At 32.7% G+C, this 22107-nt stretch overlaps 2 protein-coding genes across 2 annotated transcripts; one reads left to right on the forward strand and one right to left on the reverse strand.

Moving 5' to 3' along the window:
* Nucleotides 1-2081: 2081 nt before the first annotated feature.
* LOC133185953 (uncharacterized) lies at nucleotides 2082-6727 on the forward strand. Its single transcript, XM_061321238.1, has 2 exons — nucleotides 2082-2174; nucleotides 5684-6727. The coding sequence occupies exons 1-2, from the start codon at nucleotides 2090-2092 to the stop codon at nucleotides 6439-6441; spliced, it is 843 nt and encodes a 280-aa protein (XP_061177222.1). The 5' UTR covers nucleotides 2082-2089; the 3' UTR covers nucleotides 6442-6727.
* Nucleotides 6728-10981: 4254 nt separating this feature from the next.
* LOC133185376 (uncharacterized) lies at nucleotides 10982-21865 on the reverse strand. The gene is made up of 8 exons (XM_061320538.1): nucleotides 21539-21865; nucleotides 19647-20555; nucleotides 16597-16700; nucleotides 16201-16300; nucleotides 16000-16103; nucleotides 15714-15813; nucleotides 15369-15471; nucleotides 10982-15228 (listed from the first exon to the last, which is right to left on the reverse strand). The coding sequence occupies exons 2-8, from the start codon at nucleotides 20545-20547 to the stop codon at nucleotides 14133-14135; spliced, it is 2508 nt and encodes an 835-aa protein (XP_061176522.1). The 5' UTR covers nucleotides 20548-20555; nucleotides 21539-21865; the 3' UTR covers nucleotides 10982-14132.
* Nucleotides 21866-22107: the final 242 nt, after the last annotated feature.

The raw sequence follows: 22107 nt of genomic DNA on the forward strand, positions 1-22107 counted from the left end.
TTATTTAATAAATTGATATCCTTTTTTCTCTTTTTTGATGCATATATTAAGAGAAAATGAAAATGGAGAGTAAACTTGATCTGATTACTTTTTACACTACCGAACAGAAATTTACTATTGTTAGCTATAGTACATATTCTAATACTATGATTTACTATGTATCTTCATATGCAAAGATGCATGGGGAACTGAAACTTTTCAGACTCGCATACAGATGTTGCACATAGTTGCATTTAAGTAATGTTCCTTCCAGGATTTTACATTTAAATTTCTCCTGTTTTCAATTTATCTAATTTTAAAAAATTACGCTACTTGTATAAATATTGGTCAAAGCGCCCCACGATATATTTTTAAAGGGGGGAAGACGATAAGAAACCGTTTCTAATTATTTATCAATTTGTCAAAATATCACTATCGGTTTCGTTAAAGAATATTCTCCATGGGGGGCTTTGACCAAGAATTAGGGAGCGCTTTGACCAAAAGCAGGGGCGCTTTGACCATTACTTGGGGACGGTATTTTAACATCAATTTCCTGTAAAATTCTATAACGGGTGCTTTGACCAAAACCAGGGGGCACTTTGACCAAAATAATGAGACGCTTTGACCGGGACAGTTTTCTTAGGAGGCGCTTTGACTGGCTCCCCTCTGGAATCTACTAGGCGATCAGCGATCTGCGACATCCTCAGTCACGGGAAATAGTTATACACAAAAAATCACAAGAAATATGTCCTGAAAACAAATTATAAGCAAAACAATAAACTAATACTACAGTCAATAGACAACGAAAGTTACGAAAGTCACTACAAACTAAAATAAAGCTCTCAAAATGTCCCCGAAAATTCACAATTTCCTTTATTTTCAAAATGGCCGGTCCATGTAGTGACGTCACACTGAAACAGGGGCTAAAACCGTGCTATTCAGAAAATCGCTCATCAGGTAGTTGGATTTTCCCCAAATAACTCCGTTAATCGTGCGCCGATTTCGATGCGTTCTTTATTTATTTATTTATTTATTTATTTATTTTTTGGTTTATTTTTTTTTTTAATTTCGCTTTAATCGTTAAAATATAAAAGAATTGCAATCCGTTTCCATTACCCTTAAAAATATATCTAAAATTCATGATTTTAGTGTATGGGAAATATTGGAGGTTTGTGGCATGGTGCATGTACATTTCCATGCATACCAAGTAGTAACGAATGATCCATCTAGTACCTTACCCTCAAAATTTCAGACCCCGGGACAGGGGACTTCGATGTCTCCGAACCCGATGTTTATTCGTATAGTATTATATACAATGTAGTAGGCCTAAAAACTGGAGGGCTATATATCGGAAACTAGAGATGGTACCATCACCATTTTTTTCAGAGAAGTGGTATCTGACCACTAATACCCTACCCTCAAAATTTCAGACCCCATGACTTATGTTAGAATTTTGAATTGCGAACTGCATTCTGAAATGCAGTTCACTTTTGAATTGCGAACTGCGTTCCAAAATCTGATTGCCGTGATGGTAGATGCATGTCGCCGACGACAATATGTACCGTCACAGGGGTGTCCCGTTTACAAGCACCTGTGATCCCAGCATATATACATCATGGCCTTATGGTTATTAAGACAATAAATTCGATAGTCTTTCAACAGCGCGCATTTCATTATATTCTATCTTGTACGGGCGAAAGGTATTCTGGAGATTTAGTTCAGAGGCAGTCCGCCATGCACGTTGGGGGTCATTTTCAGTCCTGAACCAATCTCTCGGTTGTAAACTCGTGACAGAGTTGGTTTGGACCACGACCGAAACTTTTACTTTGAAAAAAAAAAGATAGTGTTCAAAACAGGCGAATCGACGTTTCCCGAAATATTTTAAGCTTAAAACAAAAGTCTAAACAGATCTTAGATAAAAAAGGTTATAAAATTTAATTTTTCAATAAATAGAATGTATTGTTTTAAAAGAAAAAAAAGGGGGAAATATAAGACAGAGAAACACAGAGTTTTATCTAATATTACTCGTGATAAGGACTGTGACGCATTCAACTATGACGTCAAGGCTATTCTCCGTGCAATTTCTATTACGTCACAACAATGCAAAACAATGGAAAATAATTGTCTACAATCTATTCAAAAACTTCGATGCTTTAAAGTCTTTTATGACATTGGATTTCTCCCCTATAAAATAAGTAAGTATATTTCCGTCGAAGTTTGGTTTGTTTGATATACATGTACATGTGTGTATATACAGATATACCACAATATTTAGGTTAATTCGAGAATTCATTACACATGTACGAACACATCTAAAGGACATCATGTTTATATTTATTTTGATGATATGGAAAAAAAATAACTTTAAATAATATATTATTAATTAAATTAATGGATAAAATAAGAATGTACATGTGTTTTTGATAAAGGTAATGCGCAGCGCCGTTGAAAAGCCAAATAAAATTATTCATTTATTTGAATGTATTAGATATTCCTTCGAAAGATTTGAAAACAGTGGATTGATTTTCAGATTTTTGGTTGAGCAAGCTAGTTCATCGTTCCTATTTGTGAATTACATGTAGATGTTTGTTCGGATGAATTAGGTAATAATTCTAAGAATATTTTAAGATGTTAATTTGCTCGGACAGTTTAGTTCTTCGTTCGGGGCAAATTAAATACCCGGTAAAAGTAGAAGAAATTACATGTAATATTAATGGGAGGTCAACATAACCGCTACATTGCGAAAAATTTAAACTCATTACCGCTTCATTTTCTCAAATTTTTGGGCGATCATTACCGCTGCATTTTATCGAAAGGACTAATGCCGAAAACAACTCATTATACCGCTACATACCGAATCGACCATGCAATGGCACGGAATATGAGTTCCATTCAATATAATTCACTCAAAATGTAGTGAAGTACAATTTGGATCTGAATTCGGAACGACTTTACCGGTCCCCAGAAAAACGCGCTAAAATATAGTGTCGCCGTAGGCGACTTCAATATATATATGGGATCGCGTGAGCGATCGAAAAAAATGAAAAATATGGAGTTTTAAGCCTTTTGGACCCCAAATTCGAATTCTACAGTTAAAAGTTTAGTTTTAAACTTTGTTTTTAAACGAAGTTTTTAACCTCGTTCTCTGAAAAAATGTAATAAATATTGTTTATTCAGTGAATAGGAGACAAAACATAAATGTGAACTAAGCGCGTGCGGCGCATGCTTAGTGCCGTTTGTTTTGTACTTAGCCATTTTTTTTATGTAAACAAACCAACGAGATGTTGTTGAAGCTGAATTTAGATCTTGCAAAAAATACAGACGCAACTGAATTTCTTAATTAATTTAAAAGAACAAGACACTAACCCTAATCTTTCGGATGGTATGCGAGGACTAACCCATATCTCCCAGGCGGATGCTAGACCATGCTAGACTAACCCATGTGCAAGGACTAACCCTAATCTCTCGGATGGATGCGAGACTAACCCTAATCAGTCGAAAACTAATGCAAGGACTAACCCTAATCTTTCAGGTGGGTGCAAGACTAACCCTAACCAGTCGAAAAATGTGCAAAACCAACCCTAATCAGTTGGGTGACGTAAATCTTACGTCATAGTGCAATGAGCGCGCGGATCTTGTGGATCTGGGGACCAGTAAAGTAAAGTCTACCCCTGAATACGTTTTATTTCCATTAGTGAAATCTTCAAAATTAGAGGCGCGTTTGGTCGTCTGACAAGGACAGCATTGGGTTGCGGATAATACAAAACATGCCAATCTCAATCCAATTTTTAATGTCAAATGTATTTGTCATTCCAATTAAAGAACAGAAGAACTAAAAGACATAAGTAAGAGAGCGAGAACCTTAAATTTATCATCCATTAATAAAAAATACGACATTTCCGAGGCATGTGTATTGTATTTAGATGTACCATACGATAAATAGATACATACGATCAACAATAGAAATAAATTGATATCGTTGTCATTCCTACTCTTGATGTATATAAAGTCCACAACAATAAAATATTTCATTTGCATTTTCTTAGGATTTGTTCATCGACATTCAACATATTGTTTACCTGTTTACGTTACGTTTGTCCCTGAAATCCCGCGAGATTTGTACATTTTCCGACTTTTTCACAAAAGAGCGCACTAAGAAGTATAACTCTTCCATAGTGGAAATAGAACGTATTCTAATCAAAACGAGTATAAGTGTAAGGCCTGCATGTGTGTTTTATCTATGGACAGTGCCTGATTTTAAACCTTTTAAAATGTTTTATGTCTATTGAACCGGTCGAGACCACTAGATTTTCTGACTTCAGCATAAATTTGCATGTTTAATTAACTATCTGTTTACTTCACCGACTGTTGAATGAGTCGCAATGCATTGTGGGCTACTACATGTATCAATACGAACTCAGGTGTATTGAAAATAGAGAGGATATTTAATTTTCCCCTAGAAACTCATTTTAATATTAATGAAAGAAATATTGAAAATGATGTATTATCTTTCATTTCTATGCTCACATTTACAATTTTTTCTTTATGGAGCATTAATATCAACTTTTAATACAAAGGCGTAATCTATATTGTTCAAAGAGACGTAGAACCTAGTGCCATTGTGTCGATAAAGCAGTGTGTGTGTTTTTCACGTAATATACGCGTGTACATAGTTTTTAGACAGCCGTATAATGTGCGCAATTATTATTTGAACTCCTCAATATCATAAAAATGTTTTATGTAAATTCAAAAGTCAAAGCGGTTGTACGGTATTTGAAGCAACTATTAATCATCTAAAACAACTCCAATATTAAATGTGAGCATGAAACAGTGTCTTTGGAATATAATCTTTCAAGTTCAGACTTATAAAGTAGAAAAAGAAACTGTACAGTTTTTCTGGTGACCAAGTAAATATTATGCAGTAGATCGACAAAAACCACATGTCGCTGTTGAATTGTAAACACGTACATGTAGTAGCCCGTCATGCTTTGCGGTTCATTCAATTGATTGGGGAATGGGTTCGACGAAAACATAGTCACATGTTGAAAAGTGCCTTCCATAAAAGGTAGTGTACCCGACCTGTTGAAATAAAGTAGTTTTTAAATTAAAAAAAATGGAAAAAAAAAAACCCATCCTGCTCAAAGTTCTACTTTCACCCCCCCCCCCCCCCCCCGTGGTGAGGAGGGGAAACAGGTCTTATGCATGTATATGTTGTACTGTACACGCATAAGACGCTGGCTAACGAAAGAGGCAATGTAGCGGTAATGTATACTTTTAATGTAGCTGTAATGTATCCTTTTTTTGTAGCGGTAATGTGCATGTAGAGGTAATGAAAATTTTGAAAATGTAGCGGTAATGATACGCACCCATATTAAAGTAGCAAAGCTCTCTTTTGATCTCAGTCTCACTTTTACAAAAAGAATTTATGTAGAAAAGTACTACTGAAGTCAAAGATGAGGTCAGCAAAGTTTTATTGCCCTGGGCCATGCTTTTTGATTACATCGATTGCATTCCCTTGACAAAATGAAATTATTATTTGCAGTGTAGTATAAAAAATTGACCAAATATTTACTTCAGCTTATATACAGTTCTGTTAATTTATTGCAAATTGACCGACGAATTAAATCAATACATTAATAATTAATGCCCAAAATGGATAAATTATTTTTTGTAATATGACGGCGTATATTGAAATCATTAACAGGCGAAGACCAGAATAAATTGCTCCAACAAAGGCCGGAAGTTACATCAGTAGTCAGGCATCAGAAAAGGCATCCAATCGGATTCAATGTAAACCTGTTTAACCTACAAAATGCTCAGAACAAACCAATAAACGAAAGTCTGTTACCAAGCTCACGTGTATCAAAGACACCGGAAGAAAAATGCGCGATTGAGCTATCAGAAGACCATAGGAAAGAAGAGGACCGAAAGTTTGAATGGAGGGTTTATCTGGCCTCATTGCAATTCACAGAAGATATTCATCCGCCCCAGACATTATCACATAATCCTAATTTAATCAGGCGCCCAAGGATTCACATCTCTCCGCCATTAAAAGAAACAGACCTTCTATTCAACAACTTTACAAAGCAGCTGATCCTTAGACAAATGATTTTTCCTACCATTAAAGATCAGTATATTTTTTACATGAAGAATTTTCCTCTTTTGCTTGAAAGAAAAACTGATGAAGATATAAAAACTAAATCGCGAAAAAGAACACCATCTCCCAAACCCGTGACAGGGCCAGAATTAAAGCGCGGAATTCAGCTGAAATGTCGTCTGCTAGATCTTCAGCGAGATGTCAATGAATTAGAGAGAGAGGAGCCAGATATCGTTTTTGAAACGGAACTCCGGGACAACGTGTTCGATCCTACAACCTGGGACTGGAATAAAATTGTATGGCCCTTCTACATCCCTAAGCCATCCCGAGAGACTAGGAGGCGGAGATTGATTTCCCCCATATAGAACAAAACATTTGTTTTATTTAATAATTTGAAACTCAAGGAAAATCTTAACTAATAGTCATCATTTAATTCTACTGCCCACATTATCATAAAACACCGAATTAGTAGTGCTATGAAAGTACTATGAATTCTTTAATTTAAAGAATTCAAAACAAAGTTCCTGTATTTTACCAGTACAAATATCATCGATCCTATGAATAAATAAACTGTTTTTTTTTTTAAAGATGTGAGCTAAATGCAAATGTGCCCCCATTAATGTGAGAACTGCAATTAAAACATTAGTATGACATCATCTTTTGTTCTTTTAAAACTTTCTATTTCTTGAAAGGCCCAAGACAGGTCCAATAAGTTACCTGTGACCGTCCAAAAAGTGAAAAAAATCTATCTATTATTAAAAATAATGGACAGTATTTAGTAACTTATTGGATGGCTACAGGTAAGTTTTTGGACTAAGAAAACACAATAAAAACACGCATATTTAAAGCAATGAATCCAGCATGTTTCACAGTGTAATGAAATATATGTTCCAAGTCACAGAAACAAAACCTGAAACTTTGTAATTGTTCCAATAAATAATGAAATGAAATGATGAATTCCAAATCAAAATGAATTTCGAAACTTAAATTTGAAGGAAATATCTCCGAATTTCATTGGAATATAACTTGCACGAACACACTCAGGGATATCACATCGATCTCTTTTTTAATGCCTTCCTGGCAAGAATCAGTCGCTCCTCCTTCTTTCTCACTTAGACTCTGAATAATTTTGCTTACTTTCTGCAGGAGCACATCGATTGTTTCTTCTATTACAAGAAAGCAAGGGTGTTTGTTCAATAGTCTTTGCTCGATTCGTTTCTGACTTCAGGAATAAAAAAGGTAATAATTTTGTTGATTTCTTAATCACCTGACATCATGATGTCCTTAAGCATGGAAACATTAATTTTGGGTACTGTGTAACATCCTTTCTGTCAGTTAAAGAATACAGTCACTGCCAATTTACATTTCTCCGATTTCTGCGATAAGCCTCTTCCAAATCATCTACATATTGTTGATTTAATTATAGGGAAATCGTTCCATTTGTTATTCTGCATCCTTGAATAGTCTTGACCAAATGTTAAGAAATATTTGAAAAAAAGTGCACTTTGAGTTCAAAGTTCATTATCTTGTCAATCTTAAGCTCAAAATTCCAAAATATCACTTGGGAATGACATCTGTATTATTACTAGATTTCTCATCAAATCTGCAACTGCTTTGCTTTCTCTTTCAGAAGAAGACATGCTTTCAACATTCACAATCACAAGAAAATGGTGTTCGAATCTCAAGCCTTGTGATTAAATATTCTTTATTCAGTTATTTAAAAATAGCCCTTACCTGTAACTGTTCACTAAGTTAACAATAAAAAAAAATGTAAATTTCTTTTGATTGTAAACAACCTTTACCTGAGACAGTCCAATAAGTAGACAATGCTTACTTAATACAATAGATGAGAAACAATTCTAAGAGGGTACATTATGAATACAGTAGAGTAAATATTTTAGGTAGGTTATAGGCCTCAAACTGTCCATTCTGTGAGAAGAAAGAACTATTGTCGGGCCTAACGGCCCTCCAACAGTTCTTTCTTCTCACAAAATGGACAGTTTTTGGACTATAACCTTTATATATATCCTTCAAACTTATAATAAGAATTTTCTTTGTTTTTTATTCAATACAGGTACGAAATAAATAATTTATTACCTTGATTTTAAGATGTACTGTAGAGAAACACATTTTAACGAGACAACGACCAAAAGATATTTAGTCTATAGTCGGTATGACCGACTAGTCAAGTACTCAAATACTCGACATCCCTAATATTGATAGAAGAAATCAAGGAGGTTGACAGGTCTAATGTTAAATTTTATATAATGTAAAATATATCATTTGCCCCTCTAGTGTTGTATTTGCTATTGAGATGCAAGTGGTCAGGAAAAGGTGTACATGTTAATTTCATGGTAGTATCGAAAAGGCTGAAATGAGACGAAATTTAAAAACTGACGGTAAGATGGTAAGGAAAAATACTACTGTTAAGAAAATACATGCATATACAACTCCAGCTCTTTGCTATTGACTCGAATGTAAACTCTTTTTTAAAATAAAGATTTTCTTTTTTTAAAAATCCAAATAGTCAATGAAAGTTGTTATATGGAGTGCTGATTTCAAATTCAAATGATGTCATTTTCTAAAAACAAAGTTGAATTTAGAAACAGCAGACCCTTTTATTTTACAGTTCTGTTGATATGCAACATTAGGAACATCATCCAACAATTCTTCCAGAAAAATATAGTTACGTCTAACACGCAGCACATAACGGACCATTAGTGGTATCAACGTTTTTAGCTCACCTGAGCTGAAAGCTCAAGTGAGCTTTTCTGATCACATTTTGTCTGTAGTCCGTCTGTCTAGCTGTCTGTCTGTCTGTAAACTTTTCACATTTTCGACTTCCTCTCCAGAACCTCTGGGCCAATTTCAACCAAACTTGCCACAAAGCATCGTTGGATAAAGGGGATTCAAGTTTGTTCAAATGAAAGGCCACGCCCCTCATTCAAGGGGAGATGATTCAGAAATAGTGAAAATTTGGTGGCATATTTTAAAAATCTTCTTCTCAAGAACCACTGGCCCAAAAAAGTTGAAACTTATAGGAAACCTTTGTTATATAGTGTAAATTCAAGTTTGTTGACCCCTGGGAGTAGGGTGGGGCCACAATGGGGGATCAAAGTTTTCGATAGGAATATATAGGAAAAACTTTAAAAATCTTCTGAGGAAGAGAAGCAAAGCCATGATTTGTCATATAAATATGTAAGCATCATCAGGTATTGTAGATTCAAGTTTGTTCAAATCATGACCCCTGGGGGTAGGGTGGTGTCACAATGGAGGATCAAAGTTTTACATAGAAATATATGGAAAATTATTTTTATAAATCTTCTTCTCAAGAACAACAAAACCTTATTTAGTCAAATTGATATGTAAGCATCCTCAGGTAATGTAGATTCAAATTTGTTCAAATCATGACCCCTGGGGATAGGGTGGGGCCACAAGGGGTATCAAAGTTTTACATAGGAATATATAGGAAACACTTTAAAAATCCTCTTCTGAAGAACAGCAAAGCCATGTTTAGTCATATTGATATGGAAGCATTCTTAGGTATTGTAGATTCAAGTTTGTTCAAATCATGACCCCCGGGGATAGGGTGGGATGACAATGGGGGATCAAAGTTTTACATAGGAATATAAAGGAAAAACTCTTTGTCTCAAGAACAGCAAAACTATGTTATTCATATTGATATGGAAGCATCCAAGTATTGTAGATTAAAATTTGTTCAGATGATTACCCCTGGAGGAAGTGAAGGGCCACAGTTGGGTATCAACTTTTTACAAAGGAATATAGGAAAAAATCTTTAAAAATCTTCTTCTCAAGAACAGCGAAGCCATTTGTTATATTGATATGGAAGCATCCTCAGGTAGTTTAAAACTCAAGTCCCCCCATATAAACTTTTCAATACTGAATTGATTTGTACTTTTTCATAGCCATCGTGCTCAGGTGAGCGATGTGGCCCATGGGCCTCTTGTTTTGCATTCACTATGCAGTATATATGAAGTTTTGGATTGCATCTGAAGCATGCAGCGTATCCATCATTCGTGCTTTGATCAACGTAGTTTTGCCTACGTGAAACAAACCCACCCAGCTATTTGACCGACGTTTGTTTTTACTTGATATTTTATCCAGAAAATGTTTTAAACGCAGCATCAGAAGTACCGTCAATAGCCTGCACCTTGAGTGGGAAATTTATTCAAAATTGAAACTAGGTACACAGTGGCCATCTTTTAAATTTGAAAGATATAAAAATCAAACCATGTTTTATGCCTGTCTGTTAGCCTTTCTTGATATAAACGTTTCGAAAAGGAAAGATAGATATAAAAGTTACATTTAGTTTTTTTTTTCTTCCATCAAATCAAAGAATGGTTCTTTTCTTAAGATGTTTTCCCAAGAAATACTTGTTTTGATATAAAAGCTTGTATTGAATCTATCACTCTATACGTAATGTTGAAAATTACTCTTTCTCTCTCTCTTGTGAAATTGATGGTATATACTGTGTATTTACATTGCACACGACAGACACAGGTGCAGCTCATGTTGCACGAGATTCTGCTTTATTAGAATTACTATTTTTTTCTAATGGTTGTGCATGTTGAAAATTAAATCCGAGCCTGCCTTAGGAGATGTGTCAAAGAAAAGTCTTGGTGTTCTTGTATTATTTCTATATCCAGCAGAAAGGTGTATCTAAACACAGCGACAAAGTACATAAATTTGAACATTTGGAAATTTTACACCTTATCAATGTTCTGTAACATATCGAAAGTACATTATAATGTCAAGTAGTCGTGGCAGAATTCCAGTATTTTTCTTAAGCTAGTAAATATAAGATGAACTACATACCTATTGAATTTACTATAGAGTTTAAACATCTTACACAAATATATTAAAACTCACTTTTTATACCTTCATGTCTGAATTTTATTGAAACTTTGAAAATACTAAGAAACAAGGAAGATAATTCAATGACAAAACCAAATGTGTACGATAAATCAGTTGACAGTAATAAAACACATTTATTATAACATAACAAGAAAAGTCCAAAGAATTGTGGTCCCCCACTTTCTGTGCCTATAGCTATGTGGTTGGGATGCAAATATTTATGGCAAATTGTAGCTGTCTTAATTTTGTGTCATTCAAATGTCTAGATCAAGTTAAAAATGATTCACCTTTCCGTAAGGTATTGTCATAGACAATGTATATGTAAAATATGAAAACCCTATCTTCTCTCATTCAAAAGCTATTACCACTGTAAAAAAAGAAAGAAAAAGAAAGAAAAAAAAGATTTAAGGTTAAGCTTAAAGGTCAAGGTCAAGAGGTAAAAAACCAGAGTACATTCGGAAAGTACTTGAAACAGGTAATGCACATTTCAAATATAAATACCTTATATTTTCTCATTCAAAAGTTATCAACATTGTTAATTTTTTTTAAAATTAGGTCAAAATTTCAAGGTCATGGGATTAAAAATCATAGTACATTTGAAAATGCCTTGTCACAGGTAATGCACATGTCAAATATGAATACCTCATCTTTTCTCCTGCAACATATAGCAGCAATTCTTTTTTTAAATTTGGTCACACTTCAAGGTCAAGGTTAAAGAGTCAAATATCAGCATATTTGAAAACATCTTGTCACAGGTAATGTACTTCTTAAATATGAATGCTGTATCTTCTTTCATTTAGAAGCCATAACCAATATTCATATTTTTGAAAAGTGGGTCAAACTTCAGGGTCAAGGTCAAGGGATAAAAAATCAAAGTATGTTTAGAAAGGTCTTTTCAGTAATGTACATTAGAAATATAAAAGCCTTATCTTTTCTCATTCAAAAGTTATGACGAAGGTAAAAGTAATGTTAAAATTTTTAAAAAGGTGATCGAACTTTAATGTTTTTGTGACAGGCAGACTGACAGACGGACAGACAGCTAGACGCACAGACTGACAGACGAATGAGATTTATTATACCCTCGCTTTTGCGAAAGAGGGGAACAAGAATTCTATTGTAAATCTTTAAATATTCAATAAAAATCTTTAATGTGCATGAAGATGAAGGACATTGCACAGTATATGTTAGCAATATTAATAATTACAGCAGTATTGTAACAAACAAATACGCTAATTATGGAAACACTTTAATTATGTTATGCATTCAGATTACAATACTGCTTATTAGCAATAAATTAAGGGTGATATCACAATCCATTATATAACACTCAAACAATTGAAAAATAAATTACATATATACTTACTACACTGATTATAAAGGATTTTGACTTAATTACGGAAAGATTAAAACAACGAAAAAGTGACACAACATTGGTCAACATCAACAAAATATTTGAAAAAGAGTAAGGAATATGACAAATAGATGCTAGAATATATAAAAATATTTCTCTAATAAAACATCCTTTATTCTTTTGAATTTTTATGATAAATTTGTTGTTATAATCGTTACCAAGTTGATACACTAACAGATATATGCATACAAACAATTCACATAATTAATCCCCAGATTCCTCGTTAAGGTTGAAAAAGGTACAATATCAATATATGTCAATATACTTTATTTTTTTTTGGGGGGGGGGGTAAGAGGAAAATCTTGGATCTTGAAAAGGAGCACATGGCGTTTGTGACCTGTCGACAGGGGATACATGCTCACCCATGCCAACTGATCCAAAATTTGATATTTTCAGAGGTTTGTTATGGCTCCGCTTATAATATGTATTTTTTAATTGGACTTTCGAGAATGATTACCGTTCGTTATCTTGGTAACCAAGACAGAAATATATCAACTGAAATGTTCCTATTAAGGATAAATAAAAAATACAGTGTATATACTTCTTAGTACGCTTAAGTACACTCATGTCATTATTTTTAATGATTTCATAACCCACTGCGTTTAAATAAAAACTTAGTGGCCCAAATTAAAACATGTCACCTGCGCTATTTCAGATTTGATAAATGCTGTATTGTAGTAGCCCGAGGAATTTGTACCGAAACTGGACTAAAACTTTAACCGAAGTAAACTTCAAGATCAGAAATCTAAATTGTCCTTTAGCTCTAAAGTTGTTCAAACAAAAAATTAAAAAATTAAGCATAAAATTGCACGGTTGCTGGAATACAGGTAGTATGGATTAAAGAATAATTACATCCAAAATATAAAACAAAGATTATTCAGAAGATCTTTTAAAAATAAAGCACTTTTTAAATATCAAGGCATATAATTAGGATTCATAGAGGCGGATTTATATCTGATATTATGTACGCAAATATCGAAGTCAAGGCCACTATGTCATTAATAATTGTATGGTCAAAAATGAAGGTCATATGGTCGATAAGATAGTCTTTAAAAAAAGGTCCTGCCACAAACGACATACAAAAAGCAAAATGATTAATTGAAAAAGTTAGAGCAAGTGTTACTTTCAAGGCCATTAGGTAAGTAACTATAGCAGTTTTACAAAATTATAAAAATTAAATGTTCTTAAATGAATAAATGCAAAAATAAAAACAACACCTTTTTGCAATTTAAGAGATATAGAATGTTAAAATCAGAAAGATTTATTGCTATGATATATAAATTTCTTTGTTTTGCAGGAAAACAAAAATCCGATACAACCGTAAAATGTCTAACATCTTCTGTATATGAATGAAAATGTGATGAATATACAAACAAAACAGTAAAGTTATATTATGCTTGATTTTTACGAATACATATAATAAAAATAAAAATGGCGAGTAACAATTCATGAGGCTTTGGTAACTAGCTCCTTGAGATGACGATTTGATGAACCTTTCTTTGCTGGAAAGAACAGTTGAAAAAGTGTCTTCAAAGCAAATAGATTACTACTTGTCCATCCGATAATAAAGTCACTTCCAGCTGTCGAAGACTTAATTCCTATAAGTATTTACTTATTTGAAAGTTCACTATATCGGATACAGAGGTATGTAGGACATTCGTTCTTCTTGTAAAAAAAAAATCACAAAAAGGTCCGAAATCCTTTGTAAACATTCAAAACTTTATAGATTAGGTTTCATCACAACTTCCATTTAAAAAAGTCATTATAATGTCATTTACCAAAACGATATTCATTCAAGATATCATACAACTTGGGCAGATCTTGCCCTGTGAAGTCATCATCAGATTCAAACATGAGATCTTCCACGGGATCAACTGCTGTCTTTTTCAATTTTTCACCAGGTCTTGAAACAGTCTTCGTCTTTTTAGACATCGGACTAGCCTTGTTTTCTTTGTATGAACTACCTTCAGTTATTTTTTCTGGTTTTCCTGTTAGTTTTGAATGTGGTCGCATCTTGTATTTCTTTTTAAGTCTTTCAAATGGATTTGGAATGACTGGATTGCTTTTTTCCTTGTTTGAATACTGTTCATTACTTTTTCTAACATGTGAACTACTCTTTCTTGGTTTTTGTGGCTTTCTTGCGGAATTAGAATAAGATTGTAGAGTTGTCTTCGCTTTCAAAGATTCATTTGGTTCCAAGATCAGTTGATCCTCATCTTTGATTAGTTTCCCTAAGGTCATTTTTTCTGGATTTTGCATAAAACGTGAAAACAGTGCATGTTGTAGCAATTGAATTGGAATTCTCGGAATGTTATTCTCTTGAAAATCAACTTTCCCTTTATACTTATTGATTTCTTTAACCTTCGAGGTATTAAGTGGTTTGCTATGCTTTAATCCCAAATGATGTATACTTGGCAAACTAAGGACGGTTTCAAAATTCTGAATGATTGGTTTGGTCACTATATCATTATGTTTTGTTGTGGTCTCTAGATCGTCTATATTAGGTTTTTCAGTTGTATTTGTTTGCGTGTCACTTTTTAAGTCGTCAGACATTGTTGTATAACCTTCAGTTGAACTAACTATTGGGATTGCTGTTGTGTAAGTGATTACGGAATCCTTCATCGTTGGTAGTTCTGCTAAAGTTGTCGTCTCGTTGTCGTCGTCTATTTCTTCTGAAGTATCTAACGCTTCAGGTCTTATTATGTCTGTCTCATTCACTATTTCAAAAATAACATTGTCAGGATCTGATATATCAGCAATTAGGGTTTTATTTTGCTTATAATCATCGTCAGCATTATTCGGGTTGAAGTAAAATCTTGGAATGCTTGAAGGCCAACATTCACCATCATATACCTTTATTACTCCCCTGACAAAATTAGAAAACAAAATTAATTCACCATTAAAAGTTCATAGTTCTTGTTTTTCTGAATTAAATAATGACCTAACTCTTTCATATTTGATACTTCGTTTGACTGAGTAAATCAAACATGCTTGAGCAATACTTACGAGTGACAGTTCAGTGTACAGTTGTTAATGTATGTTCTTGTAAACATATCAGCATCAGTACCACAAACCGGTTCCCAATCCACTGGGCAATCACAACCAATGTCTAAATACATAAATATAAATATATAAATGAATTCAAATTTGCAGAAAAAACTAAGGAAGTGAATATGCAATGCTATATCCTTTATTTAAGATACTATATTCTTTATAAATCACGAAAAATCCCAAATTTTGGATACAACTTGTAATTTAAAAATCAGTATACAAATATAATTCTGCTTAAAGATGTAAACAAAATGAACTCATTCTAAACTTGTATTAGTTTTTTTTATTTTATTTCTTTACCTTTACAGACATAAAACTGGGGACACGTGGACCTGTTTTTGTCTGGACAATCTTCATTGGGGACACTAAAACACTGTTCTGTTGAGTTACAAGGATTGTTCTGAAAAGGAGAAAAAAATCAAGCAAGCCTCAAAATACCACTCTATTGGTATATGACTTTATCTAGTTTTCCAATAAAAAATTAATATAATGTATTGAGAAAAGCGTCTCGTGTCATTTTTGAATAGTTTTCGTAGAATTAAAATTCAAAGAAAAACAACTTGAATCACTAGAGAAGTGGACCTACTGCACAAGGATCCGGTGCACAATCGCATCTCGGACAGGTGCCTTGTAGGAAACCAAATGGACAATGGACAGAATTAGAACAGGGTTTATCACACTCCACTAGAGCTGAAATACAGAAAACCAAGAAGTAATAAATACAAAGTCCACAAAAATGTGACAAATATTTTATATTGAAGATTTTATAAAGCTTTGTTTGCGTTACCTTCACAAACATTTAATTGTGGACACTTGGTTATGTTTTTATCGGTACATTCTTCTGAGGGTACACGGACACATTTTTCAGTTAAGGAGCAAGGGTTGTCCTGAAATCAGAATGACACTATGCGTCAAAAAACGTAATTAAAAAGTAAACCAATTGAAATGTCTAATTAAGCGATTTTATACTTAAATACTAAAAAAATTATAAACAAATTATATTAAATGTAACAAATTTATGCTTTTTTGACAGAAATATACATTTACTAGAAAATTCTGGCCAGGAAAGCCAAGATTCCAGCTTTGTTTGTTAATAGCAAAAAAATGATAGCAAAAAAATAATGTACATATACATGTACATCTAAATATCGTAGTAAAGACTTCACTAGATTGGAGGACTTACTGTACAAGGATCCGGGGCACACTCACACCTTGGACAGACCCCCTGTAGAAAACCAAAAGGGCAATGGACATAATTAGAACAGGGCTTATCACACTCCACTGAAGCTGAAATATATAAAAAAAAAATCTAGAGCTTAAATGTGAGTTGACTCGTATTACTTTCAGAGATACAGAGATATATCTTTTTATTACCCATAACTGAGTAAGTGCAAATGTTTTCTTACAAGATTTTTTTATCTATGCAATAAAAGATTAAATTAGATATAAAGAAATGTGTTTTTTCCCCACCAGAAAACCTCTCTTAATTAACAATAATTACAAAGTAATTCAAACAATACAAAAAATAATAAAATGTGTCTATATAATACCCTTGAATTAAAATACATGCAAAAATATATTACTTGTAGTATTATAAAAGTGTCAGTGTTTTGTCCAAAATTATAAATGTAGATTTTTTTGCAAGCAACGCATTAAATACCAGTTGAACACAAGCGAACTACACGTCTATTAATAAGGATGTACTTTTCATGGAGTTTGTCATTATTTCAACATTTCAATATTTCAATCAGAATTCAACCTCTGTTCCTTACATAACTAACATGCATAAATTAATTAAACAGTAAGTATTTTCTATGCATGTTTTAGTTATTTTATCAATCAATTAATTAAATTATTTTCTTATTTATATTTTGGAAAGAGGAGATTATATCTTTAATATACTTAATTGCATTTTCCGGAAAACTCAAGAATATTCCGATTTCAAGAGAATAATCATAGATTATAAAAGTATGAAGAGTCTACTTTAAAGAAATGTCGAAACTGAAAAGAGGGTGATTAGTGATTAAGTAGTCAAATAAAGTCAGCTTACCTCTTCCCCATTATTTATCGTTTTATCAACTATTCATTAAAATACATCAGGTTATTATGAATTTTTTTAATCAAAGATATCTATCAATTGCATTAAAATACCAATTGTATGCAAAGCAACGATGAAATCAAAAAGGATAAATAGTCCCCATTTCTACATAAACAATGTTGGTGTTAAAAGGCATTATTTTCACAGACAAGAGGGGTAGCAAGAGGTTTGGAAAGAACAACATATGATTTTTTTTAATTTAAGGGATGGCTACCCTCAAGTGTTACGGGTGTATGGGGGATAAAAAAAAATGGTTGTTGTTTTTACAGCAAACTATTATACACTGGACTATAATAAAGTAAGTGGGATATGTTAATCATGTTAACTGACGAAGAATTCCATAAATTATACTTTACTTAAGGTTTCCATATCTCAAAAAATAAAACGTACACACACAAAATTGGCTTTCTGTCATGTATGCACTTCTTTATTTTAATCGTAGGAAAGTGTAACAAAGTATGTTAATCATTTTATTTTGCTCCATTATATAATTATGCGTCCAAAAATTCTGAATGGTTGACATTACGAAATAAAAAACGAGATTCAACTTTTTTTCGAGGGAGAATCTTGAATGGTTAACTGATCAAATATTTTTTAAAGACATTGAAGAATATCTTCAAGAACATAGCTTATTTACAGAGACAAGTACTAGTGTGACAAAATTTAAGACAATAAACAAATTGATGGATTTAAATGTTTACTACACTCATGGACACTACCATCAAGCCAATCTTTCCATCAGTGACTCTAGCAGTCTCTTTAATATTTGTATCATACATAATCTCATTAATTTCTGTATCATACAGGCATTAAGTTTAATAACTGTATCATATAGGCATAACGTTTAATATCTGTATCATACAGACATTAAGTTTAATATCTATATCATAAGTTTAATATCTATATCATATAGACATTAGGATTAATATCTGTATCATATAGACATTAAGTCTAAGATCTGTATCATATAGACATTAAGTTTAATATCTGTATCATATAGCATTAGGTTTAATGTCTGTATCGAATAGACATTAGGTTTGATATCTGTATCATATAAACATTAAGTTTAAAATCTGTATCATATAGACATTAGGTTTAATATCTGTATCATATAGACATTAGGTTAAATACATGTATCTGTATCATATAGACATTAAGTTTAATATCTGTATCATACAGACATTAGGTTTAATATCTATATCATATAGACATTAGGTTTAATATCTGTATCATATAGACATTAAGTTTAATATATGTATCATATAGACATTAAGTTTAATATATGTATCATATAGACATTAATTACACACGTATTCTACTACCGTCTCTTTTCACTTACATGTTGCAACACTGCTCAATTTATGCAAAGACGTATTAAGTATGAATGTACATTTGAGTAAGTATACACTTTTCAAGAGCTGTTATTTTTATTTGCTTTGTCTTTATATGTATCAATTTTAGTAATATATATGCTTAAACTATATTTATTACCGCATCTAACTCTATATACAATACAAGTATTCACAAAATACTAATTTAAAACACGAAAATGGAGAAAATATTAAAAACATATTTATCTTTTAGATAGTATAAATTTTATCAAATCAGCTAAAAACCGCAAACATCGCTTAAAGCAATTAAATTGGAAAAATAACATGATTGACCTGAAATGATAATGAAAAACAGTTACAGGTTTGGGAGTTTACAGTTTATTGACGCTTTGATGATTGATATCATGTAATAGTTGAAAATAGGACGTGTGAAAATGCCATAAACTGTAACCAGGTTTGACATTTATTTCATTGAACTAATATTTGAAATGAGCATTGATTCCATCATTACATGAAGATTTAATGTAATAAGAACAACATTCAATTATACTTTTAAAAGTTATAAAGTGCTTCACGAGATTTTAGTGAAATATATTGCTTAATTTTTTTTCCTGTCTGTTTTACTAGGGCTTTTTAAAAGAATACCCATATATATGATTGTTATAACTTAAGTGTCCAAAATTTTTTTCTAGCTAACTAGATGTGCAATCAACATGCAAAACAATTTGCAGCATTTATTTTTCCTGAATTAGTAATAAACTATAGCATTATATCTTGTAGAAACATCGACGAAAAACATCTTACCGTTGTTCAAATAAGTAATATCATCAATTTCATCGGTATCGGCTGCTTTAAGATCATCACTGGTATCAATTTTTCTTGAAATGTTTATAAAGTTACCACGAAAACTTTGAATTACTTCGGGAATTAAAGGCTGTATCTCAAAGTCTTCTAATAACGCACGAAATCCTATAGGATCCTTAAAACGTTCTATTAAAGCTCTACTTCCATGGTCAGCAGTTGGTTGAATTTGATTTTTGAAAAAAGTCCGTGCTTGCTTTTCTGTGTTATCCATAGATTCTATTTCTAAACTGTGCTCTTTAGAAATCTGTCGAGGATTTCCAGAATGGTGTTGACTGTGCACAATTCCAGCTTTCTGAAGATGTTCCTGCCCTTTTCGAATAGTAGACGATTTCAGATCCTGATGAAAATTGCTTTGTCCTCGATGAATAATTGGAGATTCAACACTACGATGAAGATGAGAAGTGGCACGTTCTGAGTGAGTGCTGGGCGAGTGGGAACTTTGATGAGAGTTAATATTTTGATGTGGATTGCGATGTTCTGGATGAATATTCGACGTTTCAGGTTTAAGTCTAGAACGATCACTACCTGCTCTCATTCTGTTCAAAATGTTAATGATTTCTGTAACAGGGACAGGAGTAACCGGCGGTGGCTGTGGATTTGAAAACAGATGAAATGGAAGTGGTTGTTCAAAGAAATGGCTCTGGATAGAATGTGGAATCGAAAGACTGCCTCTTCCTCTGTCTAGAATGTTTTCAATATCACTGAAAGGTATACCAAGAGGAAATGATGGAGCCATAGGCACAGGATTGACGTGTCGTACTCCTGGCACACTGTGACCGGGGGGAGAAGCTGGTCCATGAAGGGAGGAAAATAGTGTGAACAAATTCAGAAAGTGGTTCATCGTCAACACTACAACAGTTAAGTAAATGATAACTGCTAATTATGGTTGCTTCAATAAGCTGGAGATCAGTAAGGTTGATTGATTAGACTATATAAGTATTGAATATTTATGAATAACCTCATTGAGTAGAATTTATTAAGATACAAGTGTGATGGTAAATACTAAATCATAAAAGAGGCATATGTGAAACCTGCTTGAAATCAAATTATAAAAGAGGCATATGTGAAACCTGTATGTTTTTTGTCCAATTCATTCAATATTTCAGCATTGATTCGTCAGAATATAATTAATTTTTTTAAAATTAATAATAACGCATACTAAATCGTTCGTAAATTGACATAACATATTTTTCTTTAAGAAAAAACATTATTTAATTCTGATTGATGAAAGAGAAGAAATGGACAAGAAAGTCAAAACAAGTTTCAGCCTCTTTTTGTAGTATTGACCTGCTCCTACAAGTTTCAGCCTCCTTTTTTTAGTATTGACCTGCTCCTACAAGTTTCAGCCTCTTTTTTTGTAGCATTGACCTGTTCCTACCGCATAATGAAGGTAATTTTGTTCAAAGTGCCTTATGAATCATTTGATGGAAGGTTTACGCTGACATTTGTAATGTCTATGATTAATCAGCCTCTTTAATCTGTCTAATATGAAATTTAATTAGAACATTTCCCCTGTAGAGCAAAGAAATACCATATAAACAAAAACTGAATCTATGATGTTCTACAAACATTACCCCTCTGATTTTTTTAATCCCATTTACAAATTATTGTAGTACAAAACGATATATGTTATGTATTTATTTTTGGAATTCATTATAAAAAATATGATAGAATACTAATAACTGATAATAGACGTTTTATATTACTTTTCGTCCCTGAATGTTGATAGTACGTTATATATGAGGGCAATATTTTTGGCACAAGTTCAGATATTGATATATTATCAGAGTTTAAAATATAGTGATCGTAGTTTGTTCCAAAATTAAAAATACCTGTTGTCCTGGATTAGGTGGCTAGCAAACCACGATCCTGCTCTGCTATCATGTTACACAATCCTATGGCGCCTTGACGAAGTCGATTGTTTAATTCCCAACACTGTCACCGTTGCGTAAAACGTTATATTCCTCTGTATAATGAGTTAAAAACTTATTTGCTGAAAAGAGTCATAACACTTCGTTGCTAATCCATAATACAGGATATGTCCTCTATTTCTTCTATATGGAATACGGCCATTTGTCTTGGTGCTGCATTAACAGTCTGAGTAAGAAAAATTGCTTCATTAAAAGCATTTCCTGGCCAGTTTCTGAAACAATGTCATGCCCTCTGCTTTCTAACTAAGTTATGTTTACCGCGACACGCTAATTTATGTTTTTTACATAATAAATGAATGCATGCGTTTCTCATAAAGACACTTCGTACCTAACTCTTAATTACTTTGTAACAAAGTTTTCTTGTAATCTCCAGTAGACGTCATATATCCTGAGCATTTTCATTCGGTATATAATATCCACGTCGTTATGAATTACGCTTCGCAATCATGACATTTTGATCAAGTTTAAAA

Source organism: Saccostrea echinata, unplaced genomic scaffold (assembly GCF_033153115.1).
Source record: "Saccostrea echinata isolate AGI-Se365-2 ecotype Australia unplaced genomic scaffold, CSIRO_AGI_Sech_v1 ptg000012l, whole genome shotgun sequence".
Classification (NCBI taxonomy): domain Eukaryota; kingdom Metazoa; phylum Mollusca; class Bivalvia; order Ostreida; family Ostreidae; genus Saccostrea; species Saccostrea echinata.